Genomic DNA, 19,706 nt, shown 5'->3' with positions numbered 1-19,706 from the left:
TAGCGAAAAAAATTAATTAATAAATACAACATTATGTTTTATTTTACTAGTTAAAGTTAAAGTTAAATGAGAGATAATAAATATTACAGAAATAAGTGAAATAATTAATCGAAAGAATAGGGATAAATTAGTTAGTAGAGATAGAGTTATAAATTAATTAATGAGAGGAGAGGTGTGTAAAGGGAATATTCTATTTTCTCGGACTTTCGCGGCCCCAGATTCGCATTCCCTATCATTACTCTTAAATATATTGGTGTTTTAATATATATTTAATTATGTTTATAGTGTTCGGGGTAAAATCGAGTTGAGATCGGGGCGGGTCAGGACGGAGGACACAAATATCATCTCCGCCCTATCTCCGTTCAGTTTCAGGGGAAAACCCTCTCAAACGGGATAATTCGGTTTGATTTTGCGGGGCGGTTTCAAATTATCATCCTTAATTTTTAGATTGTATTGTGGGTTGATATTGTTGTACTCCTGATCAGGAGCGGAGCCAGGATTTAAAACCTACCCGGGATAATTTCTTATAAAAAAAAATCTATCCGGGTTAGTTTTATAATAATATCAAATAAACAAACAAAATAAATTAAGTTTACTGTCATTATTGTCTTTTAGCGACAAGAAATATCGAATTTACCATCGTTATTGATAAATACATAATGATATTTAAAGCTACCCGGGCTACAACTCGGGCCGGCTTGTACTTGGCTTCGCCCTTACTCCTGATATTGGAGAATAGATCTATTCTGTCTGACAAGCAGTCATATTCTACATCACACTTTAAAATTTAGTTTATTTTATAATTATTATGGATCTTACATATAAAAATGTATAATTTTTCTTAATTTTGAATTTTGGGATATAACTAGACGGCTGGTGAGAATATATATATATGTCCCAAAATTATTTAAGAGATTAAATGTTTACATGAGACACCCTAGGTGTGAAGATCTAGAGCTACGTACCCATCTCTCTTGCCCCTAAAAATATCCTCTACATGATTTGAAGCCGCAATATTACTTAAGAAACTAGATTAAATTAATTTTGATTAACTAAAATACAAAATTGTTATAAACTATTATATTTTTTAATAAAAGTTAAATATATCAAGTTAAATAAAAAAAAAATTCTACTGTTACCCTAAGCTTCGGCACTAAATGTTTAAGATATAATCCTCACTAAAAAAAAGTTTAAACTTTAATTTAAAAAAAAAAAACTAAATAATTTTTTTTTAGTATTGCAAAAAAATAAATAAAAGAAAAATATTTTAGGCAAGGATCTGCCGGACCACAAAATTTGGGGGCCCAATAATAATAATACCTATTATCTACTTAAGCCCGCAGCAATCAATTGTATTCTCTTTCACCCGCCCAAATGTTTGTCTGAAGAAGTCTGAACAGGAAATGATTCATCCTCATTCAACACTCTAAAACCCTAGTTAGCTGCTTGAACCCTTCTCTCAATTTAAACTCCTATCTCCTCCTTCTTCAGTGCTCACTCCCCTTAAACCCTAGCCGAATCGCATCCCTCTCTCTCAGTGGAAAAAATGCCGCTCGGGGAAATGGTAGGGGACAAGAGTGACTCGCGCTACTGCGGAGTCGAGGCAGAATTCATGGATAACATGCCTCAACTTCTATATATCAATATAAATGGAGGTTTCGACTTTGTTGCTGCTCCCTTGGTGAGTATGACGCATTATATACATGCTCCTTGACACCAACTAATTTACATCTTCTCTTTCATTCCAGTTTCTGCTAACATCAGATCTGTTTTCATTTCCTACCCATGCGATTAGTTGCTTGATACGCCTATGATGTATATTTGCCTTTCTGAGATCCTGAGCAAATTTTTGTTCTCAATGTAACTTCTCTAAAGCAATGAATTTTAACTAAATTTACTAGGATATTCTGGTGACCAATTAGCCAATCACGTATCAGCTCTACTGCTGCCTTTTGTGTGAATGGTCAGTATGTTACCTAAAGTAAATGATTTCAAGCCTTCTGATAAGAGTGAGTCTTTGTTCACTCACTCGTTAGGCCGACAACTACATTTGACTCGAACTCCTAACACCCTTTGTCCCTAAGCTGTTTGTACAATAGTTTATGCTAGCACGTTGAATTCAGTAATTTCTTAATTGTGTGTGCAGTTTCTTGATGGGTTGTGGATTTAGGTGGACAAGTCTTTTATTTAACCTGCCTTTTTTCCTTCTATTTGACATTTTAGCTCCATTCAGGTATACATTCATTTGGTGTCTAATTAGCCAGTCACACTCTAGCCAATGGCTACAGTTCTGTGTGAATGGTCAGTAAGCTCACCTACATAGATGGGTTGGTGCCATTTTGAGTTATGGAACTTAAATTACACAAATAGGCTATTACCTACATTTGACATGTTAAGCTCCATCTAGGTATCAAAATTTTACATATTCAATTGGTGGCTAATTAGCCAGTCGCACTCTACATTTCTGTGTGAATGGTCAGTAAGCTCACCTACAGAGAAGGGTTTGTGCCTTTTGAGTTGTGGAACTAAACTTCCACCAATAGGTTATTACCTACATTTGATATGTTAGCTCCATTTAGGTATACATTTTTTACAAATTCATTTGGTGTATAATTAGCCAGTCACACTCTAGCCAATGGCTACATTTCTGTGTGAATGGTCAGTAATCTCACCTAAAGGGAAGGGTTGGTGCCTTTTGAGTTGTGGAACTAAACTTCCTCCAATAGGCTATTACCTACATTTGATATGCTAGCTCCATTTAGGTTTAATGTTTTTACAAATTCATTTGGTGGCTAATTAGCCAGTCACACTCTAGCCAATGGCTACATTTCTGTGTGAATGGTCAGTAAGCTCACCTACAGGGAAGGGTTGGTGCCTTATTGATCTGTGGAGCTTAAGTTCCACCAATAGGCTATGACCTACATTTGACATGTTAGCTCCATTCAAGTCTAAAATTTTACATATTCATTTGGTGGCTAATTAGCCAGTCACACTCTAGTCAATGGCTACATTTCTGTGTGCATGGTCAGTAAGATCACCTACAGGGTAGGGTTGGTGCCTTATTGATCTGTGGAGCTTAAGTTCCTCCAATAGGCTATGACCTACATTTGACATGTTAGCTCCATTCAAGTCTAAAATTTTACATATTCATTTGGTGGCTAATTAGCCAGTCACACTCTAGTCAATGGCTACATTTCTGTGTGCATGGTCAGTAAGATCACCTACATGGAAGAGTTGATGCCTTATTGAGTTGTGGAACATAAGTTCCACCAATAGGCTACGAGCCTATGACCTACATTTGACATGTTAATTACACTAAAGTATAAAATTTTACATATTCATTTGGTGGCTAATTAGCCAGTCACACTCTAGTCAATGGCTAAATTTCTGTGTGCATGGTCAGTAAGATCACCTACAGAGAAGAGTTGGTGCCTTATTGAGGTGTGGAACATAAGTTCCACCAATAGGCTATGACCTACATTTGACATGTTAACTCCACTAAAGTATTAAATTTTCAATATTCATTTGGTGGCTAATTAGCCAGTCACACTACATTTCTTTGTGAATGGTCAGTAAGCTCACCTACAGGGAAGGGTTGGTGCCTTTTTGAGTTGTGGAACATTACTTCCAATAGACTATGACCTAGATAATTTTTTTTATAAAGATACCATTTGTCATAGAATGTTGACTAGGTGCATTAGGACAAGAACATTCTAGCATACCCATGTCAATTAGTTGTTTTAAAGAGGGATTGAGGACCAAAAAAATCAAAAATGCATCACAATCTGTAATTTAGCCATGATATTAGCTATTCTATACAATTTGGTCAGCATATTTCTCAGAGGTTGCTGCAATAAAATATAGTTGAATTGTGATTGAATTAATCTTAGCCCTATTATAAAATAGAGTCCATTTAAAATATTTAATTTTTATTCTTTAAAGAAATAGAACATAAAAATCAAACTAGTTACACAATAATATAAATTATTGTGTTGAATTTAATGTATGAGAATTTTAAACATAAATGAAAGTTATTTTACTTTTCCATGTAGAATAACTTATTGTTAGTGTACATGTTGTATGGTTTCTTAAATAAAAAGTCTCATAATTAAAGTCTGACAATTGTATGTTGAAAGAAAATAGTCTTATTAAGACAATATCAAAGAAAGCTGATTATTATGTCATTCAATCTAGTATTTTTTATGCTTTGCTAAAATTGATCAACTTATTCACCAATAGTATTTTAACTGAATTAGTTTATGTATGATATTATAAATTTGTATACTCTTTATCTTAATGGATTTTATAAATTTTATTTTAAATTTTTTCACAAAAAATTAATTTTATTTATTGTTTCAGAATTATTTTGTGCAACATGCCGCCATAAAACATGTTCTTATTTTAAGGAGTATTAGTGGTGGACTAGGATGGGATTTGGTTTTTGATGCACTACACAAATATAGCCTTATACATGCACACTTTATTTTATTTTATGTATAATTTCTTTCAATGTAACTTTTACATGTTGTACATATTATTATCTAGCTCTGTTTTTTTTCATCGTTCTTTTAATTTATTTTTGGTGTTTTGTCCTGCCATTCTTTATTTTGATTTTTTTATCTGTACATAACTATTCTTTCATTTGTTTTAATGATATGAAACTTTGTTCAAATTTTTTTATCTAGTTGTTCTGAAAGCAAAATTATGGTGCTTCATTTATTATAATTTTACTACTTTCTCGTTCTATTGTCACACTTCTCTTATTTCTTTCCATACTTCTGTGCAGATGGATCCCAGTTATAGGCCTAGCTTAATGGACTGTACCAATGGGATCCCTGTTCCACCATTTGCTGGTTCAGACTTAGTCTTGAGTCCTTCTCAGTGGAGCGGTCATGTTGTTGGTACAAAACTCTACTTTCTTTGCTCATTGATTGACTTATTTGTAATATAGTGCTTTCATTCTTTCACTGACCATACACCAATAGTAAGAGTGATTTTATATTTTGTTTTTGTGGTAATGCTTATGTGATTTTAGTTTGTTATCATGTATCATTTAAACCAATGTCTATATTTATTTTGTATACAGGACTTCCCTGAAACACTGAACATTTTTTTGTTGATTATATGTTTTAAACCAAGCAAGCTATTACCCAAATTTTTTCTTTGTCTAGGAAAAATTAGCTCATGGATTGATTTGGATTCAGAAGATGAGACACTTCGAAGTGACTCTGAAATCACAATTAAACAGGAAATAGCATGGGCCTCACATCTGTCTTTGCAGGTATGATTACAATGCCTATTTTTTTCCCTAAAGTATTAACTTATTTACTAAAGAGTCCAATTTACCCATAGTTGAGAGTCATAGAATGATGTCTTTCTTTTTGCCTTTTTTTCTCACAGGCATGTCTTCTTCCTACCCCTAAAGGAGTATCATGTGCTAATTATGCAAGATGTGTTAATGAGATATTACAGAATCTCAATACTATGCAGGTTCATTATTGAAAAACTTATCCTCCTTTTTTCATGCAGAATTTTTTTTTTCCATTTCTTTGCTTGGATTATCCATTTCTTATTTGCTCTTATTCTCTCATATTTTAAAGCTATGGCTCAGAATACCACTTGAGAAATCTGACGAAGATGCCGGGGATTCAAATTCTAATCATACGGTGAGTAGTGTTATTCCTACTGCTTCATATAGTTTAATTTAAATGCTTATGTTCTCTTGTTGCTCTAATGCAGCACATAAGATATGAAATTGTAAATTATCTTGATTTGAAGACGACTGGCATTGAGGGATTTGTGATTATCCCTTTTCATTTTAAGTTGTGTTGATTTGAAGATCTCCCTATGTTCATGTTAGTTTAGGAAAAGTAACGAGGTTTAATCACAAAGCATTATAGTATTTTGAGTTACATACAAATGTGGGTTTGTTTATTTGATTTCTTAACATTGCGTTTCTGACCAGACTGAAGGATTGGTTGATGCTTGGGAATTATGGAATTCATTTCGCCTTCTCTGTGAACATCACAGTCAGTTGTCAATTGCTCTTGATGTCTGGTGAGTTTGGTTCTTGTGCCTTTTCACATTAATAACTTAAGTAACAGTATAATAACTAGTTTTTATTTATTTTCATTTTTAGGAGTTCTCTACCTTCAATAAATTCAGTTGAACGTTGGTTTGGGGAGCCTGTCAAAGCAGCCATTGTTCATACTGATGTATGTCAAATTTGAAATAAGATTGCACTTCTATTTTATTGTAACTGAAACAGACATTTACAATAATTGCTATACATTTTCAGTCTTTTCTAACCAATGCCAAAGGTTATCCATGCCTTTCTAAAAGGCACCAAAAGCTAGTCAATGAATTATTCAACCATTCAATACAGGTAAATCATCATTATTATGTGTATGTGCAAATTAGTTTCTATAATTAATTTCATTTCACACTGGTAATAATTTTTGGTTTATTCAATTTCTTCTTAGGTAATAATTTCTGGAAATCCTGTCCTTGATGTTCCACTGGCAGCCTCTAACACAGCCACTGGTAAGTTCCTCGTTGATGTATTGTGTAGCGGTTAAAGAAATTCTAATCATTGAATCTCCTTGTGATTCTTCATATCATTTAATGTGTTCTTTTTGCCTAATATTTTATCCATCTTTCACATGTACTATTTGTTTTCTAGGTACTATAAGACATCCTTTACGTCCATATTTGGATTACATAGGTTATATGTATCAAAAGATGGATCCTATTCCAGAACAAGAACGCTTTGAGGTACTGTATAATTTCCTTGATACGAAATGCTTTCTCTGTTTCTTTCTATGATTAGCAATTTGTTGACTTTCTAATTCATTTGATCAGCTTGGTTACAGAGATTTTTTGCAGTCGCCATTACAAGTATGTTATACATTTTTATTGAATTTAAAACTTGTTGAAAGACAGTTGTTATTGTGCTAAAATGTTGGATTATTCATTGCAGCCTCTTATGGATAATTTGGAGGCACAAACATATGAAACATTTGAAAAAGATACGGTCAAATATACTCAGGTATGTTGAATCCTTTGTAGCAAATTGTGTATGTATATCCTTTTTCTTTATCAAAGCTTATTTATGTTTGACTTTGGCAAATAACTAATTATAAGAAATCTACATGCTATTCAGCATATTTATCTTCTAATTCAAATAAAAACTAGTATCCTACGTTTTTATAATCTGCACTTGGTTATCACAGTTATTTATCAGTTATTCAAATAAAAACATGCTATTCAGTATTCTACGTTTGCTTATTATCTTGTCTAATAGGTGATTTCTTTGGAGTATATAATCTGCACTTGGTTATCACAGTTTTTTCTTGCCAGCCATGTTTTATTTCCCCTTATATAATGACAGTATCAAAAAGCAGTTGCCAAGGCTTTATTGGATAGGGTCCCTGATGAAGACACATCAACTGTTACAACGGTAAGATGCTACCTTTAACTTTTGATTAGGCACACTGTATGTCATGAGGTGGCATCTGTCAAGTAGTTTTCTTATGTCGCATAGAATATTTGTCATATTATTACAGCCTTCACTGTCTTCATCGTCAGGTACTAATGGTTGTTGGAGCTGGACGAGGACCTCTTGTTAGGGCATCATTACAGGTCTCTTTCTTGTGTCCATGTTGGATATCGCCAATGATTTATTGAAATGGATTGAAGTGTTGATGATGCATGATAAATCACATAATGTTTTGGGATTATGTGTCCATCTTGAAATTAAGAGGAATGCATTTTTTTGTTGTATTAAAATTGTTCCTTTGATGTTAATTTTTAGGAGAGTATCTTTATTGATGTTTGTATGTTGTTATATTGTTGTTATTAATTATTGTAGCTATTGCAATTGTAAAGGGTTCTATTCTTGATTTGTCTTCCTTGATATTCATATTTAGGCAGCTGAAGAAACAGGACGAAAGTTGAAAGTTTATGCAGTGGAAAAAAATCCAAATGCAGTTGTTACTCTGCATGTAAGTTGTATATTCTAAATATTGCTTATGGTTAGTTGATTTCTCATTCGACAGTATTATTCCCATTTGTATTGATGCAAAATTAAAATTGCTTAGAGCTTGGTCAAGTTGGAAGGCTGGGAAAAGTTAGTAACTATTGTTTCTAGTGATATGCGGTGTTGGAATGCACCAGAGAAAGCAGACATTTTGGTACGTTAATAGGCACTACTTGATTGTTATTACTTTTGGCTTAAGTTTGTAATACTTTTCAATTCATGTAGGTTAGTGAATTGCTGGGGTCTTTTGGTGATAATGAACTATCACCAGAGTGTCTTGATGGGGCACAAAGATTCTTAAAAGAGGACGGAATATCAATTCCTTCATCGTGAGTAATATATTTTTAGTTGATTGTCATATTTTAAATATTTCTTATTTGTACTCCTTCCAACTGCTTTTTTTAATTCAATTTGGTACTTCATAAATTTTTCGTTGTGTTACATTTTTATTTATATACATTCCCCCCTTCCCCCCAACTTGTTTAGTGTTCATGGACATTTTTGTTTTCATTTTACTTTTATTTGGATACTGTCATTGTATTTACTGACTTTTAAGAGTATAAATATCAACCTTTTCTAACTTGCTTATCTGTCTGTCATTGGCTGTACTGTTTTTTAGGTATACAAGTTTTATCCAACCAATAACAACATCAAAGCTGTACAATGATGTAAACTATTTTTTTTGTCATGTCAGCATGCCAATTTATAATATAAGATTTAATTAAATAACTATTTTAGTTTCTTAATTGCAGGTAAAACTCCATAAAGATCTTGCTCACTTTGAAACTGCATATGTTGTTAAACTTCACCGTGTTGCTAGGCTTGCTCCTACAAAGCCTGTAAGATTTTTCAGAGCCAGGTCCAATTTTGCTTTGAGCATTCGCTCCCTCCTCATGTCTCTTCAATTGACCTTGCTTCTTGTATTCTAAATAGGTCTTTACATTTGATCATCCAAACATCTCAACTAATAAAAGCAATCAGAGGTACATAAAACTTCGTTTTGAGATACCCCCTGATACTGGTTCAGCCCTAGTTCATGGTATGTAAACTTACTTTTTCATATTTACAGAATTGTGAAGCCATTCAAAATATATATTTATGCCTTGTTTGATCTTGGGTTATTTCAAGATAACCTTGTTTGATATAGATTATTGCAAATCAGGGTATATATTATAGAGAATAGCGGGGCAATTTGGTTAATGATTTGAATAATATGATTAATGAGTATACTGATGATTGGGTAGTGAATTAATTTCAGTAACTTTCAAAAGGCCTAAATGTTTTTGCAACAACTACCTTTGTTTTAAATGGAAACAAGCACTGTTTGATTGTTTTAAACCCTTCAAAAAGGACTGGTCACCCTTTCAAAATAAAAAAGGATTTCTCAGACATGAATATGTTTTTTTACTCAATTAGATTCTGACCTCTTTGCATCTGAAACAGGATTGGCAGGTTATTTTGATGCAGTGCTGTACAAAGATGTCCATCTTGGCATTGAACCTTCAACAGCTACACCTAACATGTTCAGCTGGTATAGTATATACTCTTTCCTATTTCAGTATAACTTGCTTGTATTTTGTTGAAAGAATAGTTTGAACATCAGTTTGTATATTATTGACTCTGTCTTTAATCAGGTTTCCAATATTTTTCCCGTTGAGGCAGCCTGTTCTTGTAGCTCCAGGATCCCCTTTCGAAGTCCACTTTTGGCGTAGATGTTCTACCAAGGTAAGTTTATCCTTCTAGTCGATATGAATCAACAACGGTAATAATAATATGATCGATTAAATTGCAGGTTTGGTATGAATGGTGTGTGACTTCTCCAACTTCATCTGCGGTTCATAACAGCAGCGGTCGCTCGTACTGGGTTGGTCTCTAGGATCCCATCCTTTTATAGGGGGCAGAGAGGCCAGTTTATTCTGTGAAGGCAATTTTCTAGAGGTGGTGCTTTACAGTTCTATCTATATAGAGAGCTATGGTGGTGGAGAATGGACTTGTCTTGGATATTATAAAGTGGTGCCAACTGGCATACAGCGTCGAAGTGTCTTCTGCCACATCATCAACAAAAGTTATCCAGACACTATTTTTCTTTAATTAATTAGAATTATACTTCTTTCTTAATATTCATCATTTTTAATCCCTAGTAAGTAGAATTCTATTTTGCAGCAATATATATTATCTTTTTGGGGGGCAAAAAGTGTTCTCTATAAATGATCAACAAATTTTGTTACCTTCAAATATTTTTTGCTAAATATTGTTAACCAATCTAGTGGAAAGAAATTAGTTGATTATCTTAATAAAGCTTCATCATTTGTAACTATATTCTAAAATTTAAAATCATTTATAATCTTATTAAATTTATTAGTTTAAAATATTAATCATATTGGGAAGAAAATTGTCTGAATTTGATATTTGGAATATTCTAAATTTGATATTAAGCATCAAGGGTGTAGGGTTTTGTTCTCACGCCATTTCAATTTATAAAAAAAATATTTATTTTTATTTAATTTATTTATTGTGCTATATTAAATTCAAACAAAATCGTGTTACTTTTTATTTTGACAAAATTTGAAGGCAAAATAATAGTTTTTTAAAAGTTAAATTCTTAATTTGAAGTGAGAAATTTTACGAAATCACCTTCATAATAAGGGTAAATGAGCCGACCACCAGTGCATAATTTTAAATTCGTTGGTGATCACTTTATTTATTTATTTTTTTTTATGAAATTGTCATTGTCGCGAGACGTAACCGGCAATCCAATTGTGGACTTTTCACATGACATTCAGTTGCGTTTCACAATAGGGATAATTTCGTCAAAAAAAATATGAGGTGGTCACCAACGCATAATTTTATATGCGCTGATCACCGGCTTATTTACTCCCCTTTCATCAAATTTCCCTTAGAAGTTGATAACAATCTAAAACTTAAAATTTCATTTCAAGACTTTTTATTTGATCATAGACATACATGGTTTAACATAAAAGTCTATTTTTATTCTTGTTAAATAAAATAAAAATATTTAGCCTCTTCCCACCACGGCCCCCCTTCCCAGCCGCACCCGGTCTTCAGCCTCTCCACAGTCGTCACCGCTGCGCCGCAGCTATCCTCAGCGCAACCTCCTCCTCTTCCTCCGCCGCTACTCTTGGGATAATTGTTAAACGTATGAACTTGTTTTCCAACAACAAAGTTTAAAGTCATGAATGTCATAGATAGATAGATAGCGAATTATATTTCTAAGCATTCTTTGTTATTAGGTTCTAGAATTTGCAGCCTCTGATGGGTGCTAGCTTGATAGCATCATACATATTTGCATTCTTTGTTTCTCCACTCAAATCTCTTACGTTTTATGTGTTCATTTATATGATTATCCTGTAATGGCTATGTCGAATTGGACCCAACTTCTTTCTAGTATTACTATACTCCTGACCTGAAATGTTGTAGATTAAGTCTCCTACTCTGATTCAATGGGAGATAAAGAGAAAGACTTTAAACTTGAAACGACTATAAATCTCAAGAAAAGAGTTTTAATAGATCTGGTTATAGTATAACATGAATTTGAATGCGTTCTATGGGTTATCCAAATAGTTTTATGGTGATATGCCTTGTGTAGAAAATCTAAGATACACTTATTACTAGTTACACTAGAATTACCCTTCATTTGTAAGATAGCCTATCAAAACTATTTTCTTGAGATTTACAGTCGTTTTCAAGTTTAAAGTCTTTCTCTTTATCTCCCTGATCTTCAGTTGTTAACTGTTTGAAATGGGGTGGAGCATGATGCCTACTATGTATTGCTTAAATAGCTCTGTTACTTACTTTTTCCTTTTATTAGTTACTACTCCTAGACTCTATTATTGGCTTTTAAGAGTATGATTATATTGTAGGATCTTTGAAGGAAAAGCTAAGATGTCTAGGTTCCGTGCAATGTGGCAAGCTTCTTTAAATGTCACGAAGAGAGGTAACACGATTCGGTTTGAGAGATTTCTTACAGTTTGCAATATCTATCCCTAAGAAAACTGTTCTGTACAATTATCTAGTCCTGTAAGAAAAAAAAAACTATTATGATCTAGAAAAGTCTATTGAGCATATGAACTATCATGATCTAGGTTCTCTTGTGAGGGATGAAGGATTTGAGTCCTCTGAATATGTAATTGTAGGAAAGCATTTGAGGGTGCTGTGGTGAAGGTTATTGTTGTTGATTTGTGTTCTTCTTTCAAGATAACAAAAGATGAGAGCATTTAAAATGCGGTTTAAGTTATTAATGTCATATTTAAACGAGGAATAATGAAAATCAAGTACATGAATAGATTAAAGAAGGTATATCAGAGCTCAATTCGGATATGCATCGTTTGACTACGAATGCTAATTTAATGATCATAATGATTTGGATTATGTTTGCAAGGATTATGTGGTCTGTAAAGGTAAGGCTTAGATTTGTGAATCACATTCATGGGTATTATAATTTTAAAAAATGTTATCATAACCTATATGCTACACTAAAAGGTCAAAAAGGCCAAGATAAGCAAAAAAAAGCTAGAAGAGAAATGCAAGCATGTGAATTTGAGTGTCTGCACATCTACTTACTGATACCCAAAAGCATAAATAATCAGAAAAAATAAAATGAATTTGTCTTTATGCATATCCACTTTCTTTGAACTGCTAACTATAGGTGTCTTTCGTATTTCTACTGCAGCTATCAGATGGAATTTGGAGGACTTGATTCCTCCTGCTGAAAGGAACATTTTCAGTTTTAACTCAAAGGAGGAGCTAAAAAGGTGGCATCTCTATTCTGATTCTGAATATGGAGGTATGAATGTGCATTGAAGGACAAATCTTTTCTTGTCTAACCAAATTATAATCAGCATAGACAAATTCATATTTTAGATCAACTATCTAGTGATCAGTTTGATCCCTTTGTTTTATTGTTGCAATTACATGTGTTTGATTGAGAATACTGATGTCCATCCACATTAAAGCATATTATAACGGAAGAACTAGTTATAATGTGTGCACATTAATATAATATTCTTCTCTTTTGTTTCTGCTAAAAGAGTTGTATAAATACAGTAAAGTTAAGCAACAATACACCTCTTTTCCCTTTTTTTGTCCATCTGCTTTCAGGTCTGTCCTCAGCTTCTCTAGAGATCAAGGATGTTGAAAATGGACTAAAAGGTAAACGTTTATCAATAATTGTGTTTTCTGAAAGTTTTCTTCTTGTAAAATTTGACTTATGGAAACCTTAGGACTTGTTTGGATTAAGTCAGATAATTTGAAAATAATCTGGTTAATGAGAAAGTGGATCATTTTGGTCAAATTATTACCCTTAGCATTTGATATTTTAAAATTTGTATTTAGAAAAAAAGCTGTTTTAATTTGTAATAGATGATTTGAAGGAAGAAGTGATGGGTTGTTTGATTTTTTATTATTAATCCCAATAATCCACATCAAAGAAGTCCTTAATAACTGAAAACGATATAAGATGTTGATAGTCCTACTTTATAAGCATAATCTTCTCTCAATTCAGTAAGATCTTTGACTTTGATAGGCATTTTCTCTGGAAACTTGTCCCTTGAATTAAGTGAAAACTCAAAATGGAATATCAGCAGGGGTGGCTTTTGCGGAATGCGGTCTAAAAAGGTGAATTATTCTTGTTTTCTTTTGTTTTCATAAAACAATTGGATGCTCTTGTTGTTTTTAGTTATTACAGTCCTTGTTGCATTAGCCTATTTGAAAAGGAGTAGTATTATGGAAAAGGAAAAGGAAACTATTATTTTAATTAATTGGCTTTCATTTCCTTGGTTCCATCTGCAGTTCAACGGTTTTATTGACTTGGATGGATATGATGTTATATCCCTAAAACTAAGAGGTGATGGGAGATGTTATATATCTACTGTGAGTAATCTATCTATTAATGACTCCATTTGAAAACACTTTTGCTTATGTTTATGTATCTGGATCCTGATGCAGAAACGTTTAGAAAAAGATTCAGAAATAAAAAATGTTTTTTAATTCGATGATCATCCAATCTTCTATACACGACTTGTCGTAAACTTTTGCCTACTTCTACTACTTGTGCAGATTTATACAGAGAATTGGGTAAATTCACCAGGCCAGGAGGAAGATAATTCCTGGCAAGCTTTTGTTCATGTGCCTAAAGGCAATTGGTATATCGCCAAGGCAAGTTTCTTCATGCAGTTATATTTCCTTCCTTCTTAATCGAGTCGATAGTGTTTTCATAGGTGATTTTAAACTGTCAATGTTTTTTCAACTGACACATACTGGTTATCTGCTAGAACAGAAGATCACTTTTTTCTTTTGGGCTTTTGATGAGAGTTATTTGTTTTGTGCTCTTCAGATTCCTCTTGCTCGATATTTGCCCACATGGAGGGGAAACGTTATAGACTCGAATCTTGAAATGAATCCAGCCCGGGTTGTTGGAATGTCTCTATCTGTTAACGCAGAGGGTGGAGTACCAGGAGCCACATCTGGCCCTGGCGACTTTCGGGTGGAGCTTGATTGGATAAAGGCCTTGAGAGCAGAATATTAAAATACGATACATACATGAGTCCAAATGTGTATTTTAAGTTATTACTTCATAATTGTTCATCAAAAGCAACTCCCTTTTGTTTGTTTGGGATTAGGTATTGCTGAATAAAGAAAGTGATCTTTCTTTCTAGTTGCCATAATTTGGAGTTTAACCACTTATTGGAATGGTCATCATGTGAGCAGTTGGGGAAGAAATAGAGAAATTTGATTAATTTGTAAACACCATGTTTGTGAAATTTTTAATCTGGATATGAATTCAGATAAGATTTTATTTGAAATTGAATAAAGTGAGACATTTGGTCTACATATGAAAAAAAATTGTGAGGGTCAAGGATTTTATATCTTCAATATTTGATTTGATAGTTTATTTTAAAGATTAAAAGTTAAAAAATAAAAATAATAATCAACACAAAATTAAATCACATTTTCAAAATTAATTACATAAATTCATTTATTTAAATATATAATGAAATATGTAATTTATTTATTTTCATTTAAATTGTAAAATACTAAATTATTTATAGATTTGTACATTTTGATCCTAAATTATTTTATTCTAAGTGGTTTGACTAGGTCTCTTGCCTTTGAAATTAGTCATGTCTGTTTCATTCAAATCAGGGTGGAACCAACCAACCATATCTACTTTATAAAATGAAATCCTATTGAGAGCATGGTTATAGATCAAAAATAAATATCTCAGATTTTCCTTTCATCACTCATCCAAATAAAAATTTCCATGGTTTTAGGTCTAAAAGGGAAGTGCAAAGGAGAAGAGAAGACAGGAGCATTCAAATAAATAAAAACATCAAAACTTCTGGATAACCCTAAGTTTTGCACTTCTACTTCTTCTATTCAACTTTTCCTCCTCTTCTGTTGGTGTTATGGGTCTTTTAGTCAGGATTTCCCCATTGATTCCCCTTACCCGTTGTTTAATCCATCCTTCTTCTTCTTCCTTATTGTTTCCATCAATCTCCCTCGAATCCAAACACCTTTCCTCTTCATCATCGTCTTTGTTTATGCTGCTGCTTTCGATGATATTGAGAAAAGTTTTCTTGACAATTCGGTCTTCCAAACTGTGAAAAGAGATGACAGCAAGTCTCCCACCATGACCAAGGCAATTGAAACATGACTTCAATGAGGATTCCAGAGTGTTCAGTTCATCATTAACTGCTATCCTCAGAGCTTGGAATACTCTTGTAGCCGTTTTAATCCAGCCCTGACGCCCTCCTGTGTAAACAATATTTATTTTAGTTGATGATTTGAATGATCCAGAAAAACTATCATCAACACAAAGTATTTAAGATTTTGGATAAACTACAAAATGTGTTTGTTACCTCTTGTCCTGGAAGATGTATTCTGAATGAGATTAACTAGTTGGCGAGTTGAGTGCAATCCACCAGTTAGACGAGCTTTGACGATTTTGTTCTGAAGAGTATACCAATTGCTTTCCTCTCCATAATCCCGCAGGATTCTTCCCAATTCAACTTCTGGCCATGTGTTCAATATGTCTTCTGCTGTCAGACTTGCCTGTTATACCCCTGTTCAAATCAGCTACTTGAGAAAAAAAATATTGAGAACTATTTCATTCAAAATGAATCAGCTATGTTTTTTCTAGATTGGACTTCAAGTACAAATTATTAACAGTATTTAGCATCTACAAAATTCACATACAATTTGAAAGACTCTCTTCGGACTTATTTTATTACCCTTATCCCATCCTCAATTAAAAAAACATTTAATTCGTCAACTAAAATAAAAATACCTAGACTTTATTTTTATACATTTAAAAATATTAAATACAAAGACTATTTTAACCATTTAACCCATATAATCTCTTCATTTAGTACCTTAGGATTCATTCGCATGTCAAGAGGTCCATCATTGAGTACACTGAATCCTCTTTCAGCATTATTGACCTGTTAAGGGATAACAAAAGGGAGACAGACCTGATTACAACTGAATGTGGGAATCTATGATTGCTAAATCATTGGCTTAAGAACACTTGCATATTTAAAATGGGTCAAGAGAATAAAAATAAAAATAAAAATAGTCTCAACAACAACATATTCATACCTGCATAGATGACATTCCCAAATCCATCATTATGCCATCAACTCCTTTAATTAGAAGGTTGTTATCAATCTCATTTATGACATGATGAATGTTACTGAAATTCTTCACAAAAGTGTAAGCTTTCAGGTTTGAAATTGGACCACCAAGATCATCATGCAATAGAGAATTTATCATGGCTTGGCCTTTTTCATGTGCAACAGGATCAACATCAATTCCAACATATACTTGCATTTCAGGGTGAGCCTGAATCATCTGGCAATGAAATCAAGATTTTACGAGTCAAATTTGTCCTATAGGCATAATTGATAATACAATACATTACAGCTAGTGTAAATCTGATGTTCCTATATATAACTCATCCTAACAAGTAACAACTAAGCTAACTCAATTATAAACTTATTTGACAAAGAACAATCAATATCTAACTGATACTCAGATTTACTCCAGTAATGTAAATGATAAAAAAAGGTTAAAAAGAGTGATTACTAACAGAGCAAGAATGTCCAGCGCCTCCAAGAGTACAATCAACGAAGGATCTGAGAGGAATTGAAGTAAACACTTCCAAGACCTCGCCTAACATCACCGGAATATGAGAGGTGGTACCACCAAACCTGAGAGCCGCTTCCTCGTCGAACTCCTTAACCGACCGCGTGCGCCTCTTTAACGATTCAGAATCAACTTTCTCTGGAATGGATTTGCTCTTCTTCTTTGCAGTACTCTTGCTGCTACCACCGGCGGCGGCGGCGACGGTAGGGGAGAATACATTTGGCCGGCGGGGGCGGAGGGAAGCGAAGCTGCGGAAATGAGGAAAATTACGTGGTCTTACGGATGAGAAAGATAATGGAGTTTGTAAGAATAGCTTTCTCGCTGCATCTGCGGCAAGAGCTGCAACCGCCATGACTACAATAGATGCTTCTCCTCTTCCTCCTCCTTCTATAGGGCAGTCTCTTTTCTTTTCTTTCTAATAATTATATAAATCACCTTATTCTTTTTATATAATTTTATTTTATAAAAAATTAATCCTCATTAAATTAAAAATTATTCATACCAAATTAATTAATAAAATGATTAATTATAACATGTAAATGTAAAATAAACAAGTGATGATTTTGATATTTATACAATTTAAAAAAAAAATATCTATTAATAAATATTTAACTATTTCTTTTAATGATTTCTTCAAACTCATTTGAGTCACTAAAAGATAATGTTGAGGTAGAGTAAATCGAATGAACTAATGAAACGATATACAAAGAATCTTTACCAAATATTTTGAACAATGGTTAAAACTATCATCAGTTGACGGACGACGGACGACGGTTGATAAATAACGTCAGAAAAAATGAAAATGAATCATCTAACGATAAATCTATATACATAAATCTATACAAGTACAAACCAACCATGAGATAATACTTGTAATTGTAAGAGGTTATTCATATGAACAATCAAATAAAATTATTTTTTATTGAAAAAATGAAAAATAACTTTAAATCCGATTATTTCATATTCTTTGTTGCTAAAAAAAATACGAATACGAATCCGAAAAATAATCATCAACACAATCGGAGGGTCTGAACAGTAAACAATCCATCGACGATTGAAAATATTATTCGAATTATAAATATCGAGACAAAAAAATTAATCCAACTAAATAAGATGTGAAATAAACAAAACGAAGAATAAACTCCCAACAAGTTTGAGATCTTTTGATCTTTCAAAAGTCTCCATAGTATATTTTTCTAATTAACAAGTCTCCATAGTATATTTTTCTAATTAACTAATCAATTATTTGATATTTATAAAATTTTATGTTGAATAAAATGTATTAATAAAATAATAGCCCCTCCTATTTGACCGGTAATTATCGTGTGCATTAATTTATTTAATGATTCATTGATACAACAGTTATCTCATCCAATCCAATCACTTCACTTTAATAATAGCCCTCTTCTCCTGTTTCTTTCTTTTCTCGTCTTTGCATCTGATTGTTGTGGATCGGTAATGGAGTCGGTCACCGGAGAAACTAACGGACAACCGGCGCGATTTCCTCCGGCGGGAGCACAAGAAGGAGACGAGCTGGAGGAAACCAGACGGCCTTCATCGGCAACTCCACCGCTTAACTTCATAGGTAGACATAGGCTGGCTGCTGCAATATCTAACCTCAATCAGCAAATCCAAATCATTCAGGTGCCTTCTAAACCCTAATCTCTCCGATTCATTCTCTCGATCAATCATCATCACCTCGATTCATCACCAAAGGCTTAACAACACCTCTCTTTTCCTCTTCCCGTGCAGGAAGAGTTGGATGAACTTGAAACCCTTGGTCCCTCATCCTTTGTCTGTAACGAGTATGCACAAATTATGAACTTCAATGCTAACATGTTGTAATCAATTGGATGTTTAGTTATCAGGAGACAACAATTCATGGATCAAGTGATATTCTTGGATTCAAATTAGGTATTTACATGCTATCTTTTCTGCTGCAGGTTAATACGAACAATTGAACATGCCCCTGATCCTCTGCTCCCTGTGTATGTACAATTTCATCAATCCCTTTACATTTTATTTGCTGTTAATTTGTTTGATTTATAGAAAGAGTTAAGAGCAGATGATTAACAGTGTTGAGAATGAACTGAACTGCATGCAGGACTAAAGGTCCAGCAGTGGTAGGATGGGATAGGTGGTTTCAAGGAGCTCATAACTCACGGGGAGGAGGACGCAAGCGCTGGATTTGAGGTAATCTTCTACTTCTTCTCCAATCCCCGTCAAGACATGGAGAAGAAACAGATACATCATCAGGAGAGATTGAAGGATGATAATTTGTTAAAATTTTTTAATATAGCTAGAGAGAAAGAAAGAGAGGTGGTGGGATGTTGATGAAGTTGGTGTTTTTTGGCTTTGTAATTTTGGTTATTGTTGATGTAATTCTGTCATTGTTATAATTGATATTGGTTACTAATGAATCTGATCACAATTCTCTTTTCTTACTTCTTTTGTCTGTTTGTAAATGTTAAAGTTTGGCTGCAATAATAGATGATGTTTTCTGCAA

The 19,706-nt window shown here is 33.3% G+C and overlaps 4 protein-coding genes across 5 annotated transcripts; 3 read left to right on the top strand and 1 right to left on the bottom strand.

Moving 5' to 3' along the window:
• Positions 1-1,378: 1,378 nt before the first annotated feature.
• LOC124931377 (protein arginine N-methyltransferase 1.5) lies at positions 1,379-10,268 on the top strand. Its single transcript, XM_047471827.1, has 23 exons — positions 1,379-1,681; positions 4,787-4,901; positions 5,172-5,281; positions 5,401-5,490; positions 5,601-5,666; positions 5,966-6,057; positions 6,140-6,215; positions 6,299-6,385; positions 6,483-6,543; positions 6,683-6,774; positions 6,862-6,897; positions 6,980-7,048; positions 7,391-7,459; positions 7,588-7,641; positions 7,929-8,003; positions 8,100-8,192; positions 8,264-8,367; positions 8,658-8,706; positions 8,791-8,877; positions 8,972-9,077; positions 9,482-9,569; positions 9,673-9,763; positions 9,831-10,268. Exons 1-23 carry the CDS (start codon positions 1,547-1,549, stop codon positions 9,912-9,914), a joined length of 1,929 nt encoding a protein of 642 aa, XP_047327783.1. The 5' UTR covers positions 1,379-1,546; the 3' UTR covers positions 9,915-10,268.
• A 785-nt stretch (positions 10,269-11,053) lies between these two features.
• LOC124931334 (probable complex I intermediate-associated protein 30) lies at positions 11,054-14,885 on the top strand. 2 transcript variants are annotated; one of them, XM_047471774.1, is made up of 8 exons: positions 11,054-11,195; positions 11,920-11,993; positions 12,729-12,842; positions 13,157-13,207; positions 13,581-13,672; positions 13,847-13,927; positions 14,114-14,212; positions 14,391-14,885. In XM_047471774.1, exons 2-8 carry the CDS (start codon positions 11,942-11,944, stop codon positions 14,580-14,582), a joined length of 681 nt encoding a protein of 226 aa, XP_047327730.1. In that variant the 5' UTR covers positions 11,054-11,195; positions 11,920-11,941; the 3' UTR covers positions 14,583-14,885. The 2 variants fall into 2 exon arrangements, with proteins under 2 accessions (XP_047327730.1, XP_047327731.1); XM_047471775.1 differs by having other exon boundaries at positions 11,061-11,182.
• A 373-nt stretch (positions 14,886-15,258) lies between these two features.
• LOC124929585 (ribosomal RNA small subunit methyltransferase H) lies at positions 15,259-17,603 on the bottom strand. Its single transcript, XM_047469990.1, has 5 exons — positions 17,145-17,603; positions 16,655-16,906; positions 16,429-16,497; positions 15,916-16,108; positions 15,259-15,808 (listed from the first exon to the last, which is right to left on the bottom strand). Exons 1-5 carry the CDS (start codon positions 17,550-17,552, stop codon positions 15,387-15,389), a joined length of 1,344 nt encoding a protein of 447 aa, XP_047325946.1. The 5' UTR covers positions 17,553-17,603; the 3' UTR covers positions 15,259-15,386.
• Positions 17,604-18,570: 967 nt separating this feature from the next.
• LOC124929587 (guanine nucleotide-binding protein subunit gamma 1-like) lies at positions 18,571-19,462 on the top strand. Its single transcript, XM_047469992.1, has 4 exons — positions 18,571-18,844; positions 18,953-19,005; positions 19,144-19,188; positions 19,305-19,462. The coding sequence occupies exons 1-4, from the start codon at positions 18,659-18,661 to the stop codon at positions 19,390-19,392; spliced, it is 372 nt and encodes a 123-aa protein (XP_047325948.1). The 5' UTR covers positions 18,571-18,658; the 3' UTR covers positions 19,393-19,462.
• Positions 19,463-19,706: the final 244 nt, after the last annotated feature.

Source organism: Impatiens glandulifera, chromosome 3 (genome assembly GCF_907164915.1).
Source record: "Impatiens glandulifera chromosome 3, dImpGla2.1, whole genome shotgun sequence".
NCBI classification, from domain to species: domain Eukaryota; kingdom Viridiplantae; phylum Streptophyta; class Magnoliopsida; order Ericales; family Balsaminaceae; genus Impatiens; species Impatiens glandulifera.
Note: the sequence above shows the minus strand (reverse complement) of the source record. Positions and strands in the feature narration are given on the sequence as shown.